Genomic DNA, 9,620 nt, shown 5'->3' with positions numbered 1-9,620 from the left:
GGGAATATATCAGGTTTATATATATCAGGGAATATATCTATATCAGGATTATATATATCAAGGAATATATCAGGATTATACATATCAGGGAATATATCAGGGAATATATCAGGGAATATATCAGGTTTATATATATCAGGATTATTTATATCAGGGAATATATCTATCACGGAATATATCAGGATTATATATATCAGGATTATATCAGGGATTATATATATCAGGATTATATATATGAGGGAATATATCAGGGATTATATATATCAGGGAATATATCAGGGATTATATATATGAGGGAATATATCAGGGATTATATATATCAGGGAATATATCAGGGATTATATATATGAGGGAATATATCAGGATTAGATATATGAGGGAATATATCAGGGATTATATATATCAGGGAATATATCAGGGATTATATATATGAGGGAATATATCAGGGATTATATATATGAGGGAATATATCAGGATTATATATATGAGGGAATATATCAGGGATTATATATATGAGGGAATATATCAGGGATTATATATATCAGGGAATATATCAGGGATTATATATATGAGGGAATATATCAGGATTATATATATGAGGGAATATATCAGGGATTATATATATGAGGGAATATATCAGGGATTATATATATCAGGGAATATATCAGGGATTATATATATCAGGGAATATATCAGGGATTATATATATGAGGGAATATATCAGGGATTATATATATGAGGGAATATATCAGGGATTATATATATGAGGGAATATATCAGGGATTATATATATGAGGGAATATATCAGGCTGCTTTCACTGAAACAGTAATGAAGCTGGCTTTGCGTGTTGTCGCTGCTGCTTTTGCTCGCTCTAGGACTCTTTCCCAGACCTGCTCGATGGAGTTGGGTTTCTGTGAGATCAATGTCATCAGCCCTCACCTCTCCAACCCCAGACACACTCCTCTCCTCCCATCCTCTGCCTAAACTCGCCCATTTCTCTCAAGTGGCTTCGGGGAAGTGATGAGGGGGTGAGTGTTAGATGGGGGCGGAAAGTTTGGGTTCTGCTCGCGTCGTGTCTGGCCAATAATGTGCAGAGAGCAGCCGTGAACATCATTTAAAAAGGAGACAGTCGGGCGCTGCTGCGATTCCTATTAAACCCCCATCAGTGCGTGTGCGCGCGCGAGTGCGTGTGTGTGCGTGCGTGCGTGCGTCCGTGCGTGAGCGTGTGTCTGCGCGTGAGCGTGTGTATGTGTGTGTGTGTGTCTATGGCATCGGTATGAGCTCTGTACACTCTCTCCAGCACACTTGATCATCTCTGATCCACACATTCGGCACTGGATTTTCTCCGGAAAGAAGGATTGATCACAAAGGTCTGATTGCCTTTTTCTTCAGACATCTCGACATAACTGCACTCATTAAAGCTCTGAGCTCTGACAGGTGAGTTTCTGCACACACACACACACACACATCTATTCACACACACTACTGAACTCGAGTGGTGTCCTCAAGTGTACCTTTAATGTTTATCTTTTACCTGCTCATGTGAATGTTGTAGTCAGTGCACTTTTAAACATGATAAAGATGCATACTTTGACTTAAGTCCACTCTTTTACCTTTAATCAACCTTCAGAGTAACACTTTAAAGGTACTCCAGGTAAAAAGCTAGAGTTTTTTATAAGATCCCCCCTGACAGGGAGGTTTTTCTGCACTCTCTGAAAACTTCCATCTGGACTCTTTTTGGAATTCCTATCTGATCAACACCTTTTAAACAGGATTGAAAGTGTTTTTCCCCCCGAGAGTGCACATGCACGTGTCACGAAGCAGACCACCAAAAGCTAAAACTCTAAAACTGGCTCTCGCAGAGAATATATCATATCTGTTTATTAGGATACTTTTAGTAGTACTTTAGATGTTTTGCTGGAAAAATGGCTTTCCGAATATGCACAGATTCCCTGTTACAGCCTGTTCCTGTGCAACCGAAGCAATGATGCACCATCCACTTTCACACTCTCCAACTAAATAAATTGGGGGGTTAGTGAACATTCAGTGCGATATAAAGCCTATAAATATGTTTCTAAAACCAAACTGATGAACAATGGTCATTTCTCCTCCATTATGGCACTAGAGTAGGCTCCAGTACAAATGACCCCAAGTTAAAAAACATCACCAGTGTCTTGATGATGCGCATATTTTTACACTAAATTTTTATAAAGTTATGATATGTGCTTAAAGGGGACTAGCAGTCCATAAGATTCACCAAGCGAAGGATAAACCCATGTCACTGAACACTGATTGTTCCATTGGTTAAAGAAAGGGTTCTCCGACGTGAGAATTTTTATAATCAGGAACCCCAATCAGTCACACTGGGTTCAGATGTACTTATTCTTATATCACAATTACATTTTATATCATAATTATAGGCCTAAATATCACATTAAGTTTATGTTCCCATTAAACTTATTCCACTTGAATTGAACATGAATTCCAGACATGTTTTTTTTTTTTTTAAAAATCAGGTTATTTATTAATGTCAATTTATCATATTTTAGGTGAGAACATCTCCTTATTAAATATGTAGTTTGTGTTGCAACCTGTTTCCACATATAAAATGATCTAAACCTGCCTCCTCGTTTTAGCTTGCAGTTCAATCCAAGTTGACCTTAATTTAAGCTTTGTTAATGATGTAACCAGTTCAGTAGACTTATTACTGTAACTTAATAACCACAAGAACTCCTATCATTTTCATATTATAGGGGTTGATCAGGATTTCCACCAACATCATGAAAATTAAACACACTCAGAAAAACTAAACTGTACTTTTCCTTGCTGCTTAGGTGGAAACCTCGGGTGTACATGTTTTTGGACCTTTAATATCTATCTTTCATCTGAAAATGTGTATATATATGTATAGTGTATCTTTAAAATGATTTAAGGTGCATAAAAGGCCTGTAGTTTTTAGAGTATGGCTTTAAAGGTACCTTTACATGAACCTCGCTATGTAAAATATCTAAAAGCACAGTAGATGTACAGATGTTCCCTTGAGGAAAGGATCAGTTTAGTACTCTTTTTTTTTTTCTGAGTGTACATCATGGACCCCTTGAGAATCATGGATCTGGAGTATCATAAGAACATGATATTTCTTGTATGGCAGTAAAAAGTTGTGCATGAGTCGTTGCAATTTAAATGCAGAGGATCATTTTTATTCTCGTCCAGAAAGCATCTGTCGTAAAAAAAGCTGCGTCTCGTCTCTCTTGTCTTTGTGCAGGATGATGAGATTGGTGCAGCTCACGTGCGCAGTGCTCTTGCTGTCGGTTCTTGTGTCCTGCACGGCGGAAACCAGAGCCACTCAGGGCGCAATTCCTAATCCGGGCAAAAGCAAACCAAACGAGTCGGAGCGACGACAGGGCGGCACTTCCTCATTGGCATCTTCCTCATCCTCGGGCAGAGGTAGAGGCTCGTCTTCCTCTGCAGAAGAGGTGCTGGAGTCGAGTCAGGAGGCGCTGCTTGTGACCGAGCGCCGCTACCTGAAGCGCGACTGGTGCAAGACGCAGCCGCTGAAGCAGACACTGCACGAGGAAGGCTGCGTGAGCATCACCATCCTCAATCGCTTCTGCTACGGCCAGTGCAACTCCTTCTACATCCCGCGCCATGTGCGCAGAGAGGAAGGAGCTTTCCAGTCGTGTTCGTTCTGCAAGCCCAGGCGCTTCACCACCATGACCTACACGCTGTCCTGCCCCGACCTTCAGCCGCCCACCCGCAAGAAGCGCGTGCAGCGCGTCAAGCAGTGCCGCTGCATCTCCATCGACCTGGACTGACGCGGGACATCCACAAATGCTGCTTTTGGGGAAACGTCCTTGAGTCGTTAAGTTCTGAGGACTTCTTTGGATGAAAAGTACAAATTAAAAGCACATTTTCAAGAAAAACAAGGAGAAGCACTGATATTGCGCAATCAGACGAACTCCAGCCAAGCGCACCGTCATGGACACAACTCCCATTTCATCACGCATTCACATTTTCCTGATTGACACTCCAAATCCCCGCCTCATGCAAGCATTAAACATATACAGGTATCCTCACTTTTTCCTCACTTTTGCCATCTGATTTTAAAAGGAGCAAACGTGCACAATACAAGGCGAGACGAATCCACTGGCAGAACCCACAGCACCACTCTGCATCATTCTGGAAACATTCTGGGACTTTACAGCCTAATCATGTAATTATAGCTATTAATATGTAATAATGTAACAGCCTGGTTTTATTTTCTTTGGGGTTTTTTTTTGGAGAGTGCTGGAAGGTGTTTTTTCCACCATGTGGAAATTAGTGGTGATCTAATAAGACGTGTAAAGAAGACTTTTATTTAATATGATAGAAGGACGCTTGTATAATAGCAGGTGTATTATATTGTCCATTTGTTGTGAATTTTGTTTTGTGGACATTTTTATGTACCAGTTATTATAATAAGACCTGTGTGAGAATGACATCATCTTAAACACTTAGCACATGATTTATTTAAAATAAAAAAAATAAAAAGTCTTGCAAAAAGGGTACGGAACTTGTTTATAATGTACTTACTGCGGTCCATTCTGTTTACAAGTCTTTCTACACGACTGTTTAATGGGATTGCTGCTTTATCTTGACTGTAGGCCTGTTGAGTTAATGTATTAATAAAAAGTGAAATAAATTTATTTGAGTCTCTTTCTGGGCAGTGAATCTTTACTTGTCCAGCCTGGATTTTACTAGATGTAAAATGTTTATAATTGTATGCAGCTTATATTAATCTGAAACACAAATAGTCCATGGACTACAATCACTGTTGTTTTCATGGATAGAAAGAAAATAACACAGAACATATTTTCCTGAAAAAGAAGCATTTCTTGTCACTTACTTACAGGCTGTAATGTGGCTTTAAAAGATGTTACAAATATACTTAAATATGCTTGCATTGTAGGGCCTTAATTCTCGTAGTAGTGCCTTTATGCCACGTGTGTAATGTACTTAAAATATATCAGACAATATAAAGTGGCATTTAGTGAGAAACATTTCCCATTTCCCATTGTTCAGAATCATTTCCCCCCTGAAATAATATACAGCAAATGCAAAAAAACATGAGTGCCACAAATATGTTTCAGATTTAATGCATGACTTTGGTGTTGGATGGTGTGAAGTGAGAGGAAACATTTGGTACGTGAGAGCTAACGGTGGTCATGTCCTGATTTTCCCCGAGGTCACTGGGTTCAGTTTTATGCATATGAACAGACTGCTGAAAGAACAACTTAACAAATAGCATTGAGTGAAGTTTATGGGAACAGAAAAACAGACAGGACAAAAACAGCAAAGAGAAGAAGGCCATGATTCCTGACGTTTAGACAATGCTGCTACACACACCACATATTTGGAATGAATAAATAGGAACAAACTGTAAGCTTATTAAGAAATGACCATTTATGTCCATTCGACCCGGTCTCTTGTCCAAGACACTTAATTTATTATTACAGACTACGCAAGAAGATGAAATCATGAGTAATTTGGTAATGAGTAATTTACTTGAGGCACAAAAGAATTAGAAGTTATAAATATATATGTGTATATCTGTCTTCAGGACAGGCTCACTAATTTGTTCACTTTTCAACACATCATTTAAAGAATATTAGCTTCAGCAAAATTCTATGAAAATAAATATATTCTATTGTACATGGACACTGTGGCTCTCACAAGTGCTGTTCAGAAAGGAGATTGCATAGAAACTACAACTGAGGTGCATGAGACATTGCAAAGGAGGTAAAAGACACAATCTGGTCAAAAAGGAAGGGGCTGCTGTTGCAGGAAAGTGCACGTGACTGCGATAAACCTACACCTATGAGACTGAGTAGGTAGTTGTACAGTTAAAACCACATTACTCATGAAGATGAGATGAAAACTTTAAAACCACTCTGACTGATGCAGGAGTTTTATCTCTCCTCTAACTCGGGTTTTTATTGGTAACTTGAGGTGTGTAAGTGAGGTCTTAACTGACTGACGAGATCTGGCAGTCTGCCATTCTGTCTGCACCAGTGTATATTTTCTATAGAAAATAAATAAAAGGAGGAAAAAGCCTTATGACCTAGAAGTTTATAAAAAGCCTTAATAGGCAAACCAGTAGCTCTCTCTCTCTCTCTCTCTCTCTCTCTCTCTTCACGTTTAACTCATTAAGCCTTACAAGATGGCTGTTAAAGGTCTGTTTGTTTTATCAATGCCCGTTTTTTTGAGTGAATGCAGACAACTCACCTGAATATCTTTACTTTTTTTTGGAGATTTACTTTGTAAAAGCTTTAAATGAAGCTGAAATTTGCTATAATTAGAATGATGGAGCCTTTCCCAAACAGAAGCACTTTTACAAGAGACAGAAGTCGGGAATCAACACTGAAGACGTCTCTGTCGTTCATGTGGAGATGGAGATGGAGATGGGTCATTTCCTGATGAGTCCCACAACTTGCATTGCATTGATTTCACTTGCATGTCCACAAAAAGAGGAAAACACAGATCTCTGCTATTGTTGTGGCCACTATGTTAAAGTACAGTGTAGCAGAATATCATGAATGCCAGAATGCCACGCTCCTGTGCAAACAGTCCCTCTTAAAGGTGGTAAAAATGATGCTTTATCAGTCTGTACCTTCTTTTATCTTCAGCTGGAGGACACATTCGCCTCCTTCTGCCTCAGCCTCTCCTTCTGTAATGGAATAGAAAAAATGTTTGAAAAAACTGAAGTTAGTGTGATAAATGTATTTGTGTGTGTAATTCATATGTGTGTGTGTGTGTTTCTTACCAGACTGTTGGCATTGACCTTTTTTGTCTCCACTTTCTTCTCAGCTGTGATCTTTTGAACATTCAGCTGAGCTTCCTTAAGTCTAAAAAAAATTGTGACAGTATAAAGCTTAAAAACTATATATGTGTGTGTAAATATAAATATCTCAATATTTTTTGGAGTAAAAATAGTCTTAAGTTGTAAGACACTTCGCTCTTTGTCTTCCTTTTTAAGATTTAACTTGTTAATTAGGAATAAAAGGTGGGACGCTGTGAATAATTCATGTAATGATAACCGTCAAACCCAGTATAATGGTTTTCAGATTTAGTTTCTACATGAAACATATGGGTTTGCAGTAGAAGTATTTTCTAATTAAATTTTCTAAATTAAACACTGCAACACGTTGAAGTTATAAAATGGTATTTAAATGCCGTTGAATATATGTGAGAAGTTTTAAACCAAAATAATGCTTAAAAGTATACAACATTTAAAAAGGTGACTGGTTGTATAGTTGATAGGCAAAATTTTTGACTCAATATCTAAAAATCGCTGAATTGTCAGGCACTTTATAATTCCAAGCTGTGCTTGAATATTTACTTAAATTGTTTGTTTATCTACACTTCCACTGTATATAAAACAAAGAGTAGGTTCTTTATTAAAATAAGCTAGGGTTAGGGTTTTAATAATTTTAATAATCACGTCCCACCTGGAAATAATGTATAATATAATGTTAATGTAATATAGCTATTTCAGAATTCCTTATTAGTGCATAGCGTGATAGGTGTATAACACCATAAATATAAAAGTAAACAAAGTGCTTGGTTCTGAACAAAGTACTTCATAATTGCCATTTCTTTAAACAATCCCAAACAAAATGTCCAAAAAGTGACTGTGAAGTCATTGCCTCATCAAAGCAAATTTGCAAGAATCAAACTTGTATAAAATAAATGGTGAGTTACAACAGAGAACATTTTATGGCTTCAATCATAAAATCACACTTGCTTGTTGGAATTCCTTGAAAAAACACTAGCTTAATTTCTGAGATAGTATCTTGCTTCATATTCAGATATGCACTAAAAAAAAAGATCATCCATCCATCTATTAATGTCTAGGTAGGACAAGTGAGCTAATTTTATGTAAGAGTTTTCAGAAGGTCTGTGGGGACTTTGAACAATATATAGAATATTTGAATAACTCCTTCACACACGATGTAAATCATTCCCAAGAAGGAAAAGAATCTGAGGTGCCAAAATGAGTTTGGATATCTCTAGTGTGCACCTCGTGCGAACATGTACCCAAAGCCGTAAAGTGTCTTCAGACTGACAGTAACCCTGCTCCCTGAATTCCTCAGCTTGGAGCTTGGTTTAAAAGATATCACCATGTGCACTAGCTTTAACGGCCCCCCCCATCCTGTGCCAGTAAAGCCTCCAGGGGGCCGCAGTGAGAGGTACTTTGCCCCCGGCTGAGATGCCCTGGGTCAGGGCCGAAGCTTTGATGCCCCTAGGACCTTAAACAACAGCCCAAAAGTAGTTTATTTTTATTTGTCTGTATCGTCTGCAAGATTTGGGCTGGGTCTCAAGTCAGTAGACGCAATTGCAAGTGGGGCTGAGAGTCTGGCATGTGTTATGGGGCTCCATCGCTTTGTTGGCTAATTGAAACGCAGTAACCGAAGGTACTGCAGCACATGATAGAGAGTGTGAGAATTTTAATGACGGTAAAGGTGTAGGGTAAAGCGTTAAACTTCAATAATGTGTGTTAACTTCAAACAACACAGAAGCAAAGTTAAAGGCTGATTATAAATGTTCATGCAGTTTGGACTCCATTCATTCCATTCCACTGATCGAACCATTGATTAATCGTTTAGTCTACACGCTTAAAAAAAGATTTCCTTAAGAGTCATTTGATTGGTTAAAAATTAAAGCCTTCTAAAATTGTTTCACTTATAACCCCTTTTATCTGCTGTCAAGTTCTACATACAATTTTTCAAGGATCAGTGTAACACAATCTGTATCTGCATTTGTTTAGTGCTCCAATTATCCATATTGTTTTTTAAATTAAATATGAACCCTACACCCCGAAAACACTGGGAAACACTGCTCTTCGAATTCTAGCTTGAGATCACTTGAGATCATAATTGGTCCCGACTAGAGATGTGTGTGGGACTGTTTTGATAATCACACGTGTGTATATTATTTTTGTTTGTACCTGCTTGCAATATTTTCTAATGAATTTAGTTGGTTCTATTTCCTGAAATATTAGCAAACTAGCAGCCTAATTTAAGCCACCGCAAACCTGACCAGGCAGTTACTAAGGACATGAACGTAGTCATGGGGGCATGAACGTGTCCTGTGAGCTTCATATCTGATGGCTCGCTCGTGCCCGCATTAAAGTTAAAACCTCCTGCTCACATGACCTCTTTGTTGCGTCCTGCTGGATTCCAGTCTAAATGGAAATCTTTCGTCTCAACCAGATGCCGCGTGAATCTATCTGGCACGCTTTAAAAAATAACCAAACAAACAAATAAACCACAAAGGAGTGTGCCCCCTATTCATGTATGTATTTATATCTGTTTACAACACATTATCTGTTCATTATGAAAAAATGTACTTGGATTTGGATCGGAAAATCCACTCATGTTCAATATAGGAAATAGAGGAAATGTTCAGAAGAATATTTCACTGGCCAGCCAGTGGATTGGGAAAGTTTAAATAAGGCACTCTAAAGCTATTCAATGTTTATACTTATACTTGAATGAGAGGGAATGGAATGTTTCATCAGTCTCCTTAACAAGAAAAAAAATAATTTTTGGTTAATTTTTCACTTTCATTTCTTTTTTTT

The 9,620-nt window shown here is 38.1% G+C and overlaps 2 protein-coding genes across 4 annotated transcripts in view; one reads left to right on the top strand and one right to left on the bottom strand.

The window, feature by feature from the left end:
- The first annotated feature begins 775 nt into the window (after positions 1-775).
- On the top strand, positions 776-4,683 carry grem1b (gremlin 1b). Its single transcript, XM_026919607.3, has 2 exons — positions 776-1,438; positions 3,267-4,683. Exon 2 carries the CDS (start codon positions 3,268-3,270, stop codon positions 3,814-3,816), a length of 549 nt encoding a protein of 182 aa, XP_026775408.1. The 5' UTR covers positions 776-1,438; position 3,267; the 3' UTR covers positions 3,817-4,683.
- The window catches only part of LOC113529967 (formin-1), a 76,571-nt gene continuing 71,588 nt past the window's right edge, over positions 4,638-9,620 (bottom strand). For all 3 annotated transcript variants that reach the window (XM_053237642.1, XM_034308304.2, XM_053237641.1), the window contains 2 exons: positions 6,804-6,885; positions 4,638-6,707 (listed from right to left, as the gene is read on the bottom strand). In XM_053237642.1, the coding sequence (XP_053093617.1) occupies positions 6,663-6,707; positions 6,804-6,885 (127 nt within the window). In that variant the 3' untranslated portion in view covers positions 4,638-6,662. The remainder of the gene's footprint in view (positions 6,708-6,803; positions 6,886-9,620) is intronic.

The sequence above is a fragment of the Pangasianodon hypophthalmus genome, chromosome 10 (genome assembly GCF_027358585.1).
Source record: "Pangasianodon hypophthalmus isolate fPanHyp1 chromosome 10, fPanHyp1.pri, whole genome shotgun sequence".
Taxonomy (NCBI): domain Eukaryota; kingdom Metazoa; phylum Chordata; class Actinopteri; order Siluriformes; family Pangasiidae; genus Pangasianodon; species Pangasianodon hypophthalmus.
This window is presented reverse-complemented; position numbering and strand designations above follow the sequence as displayed.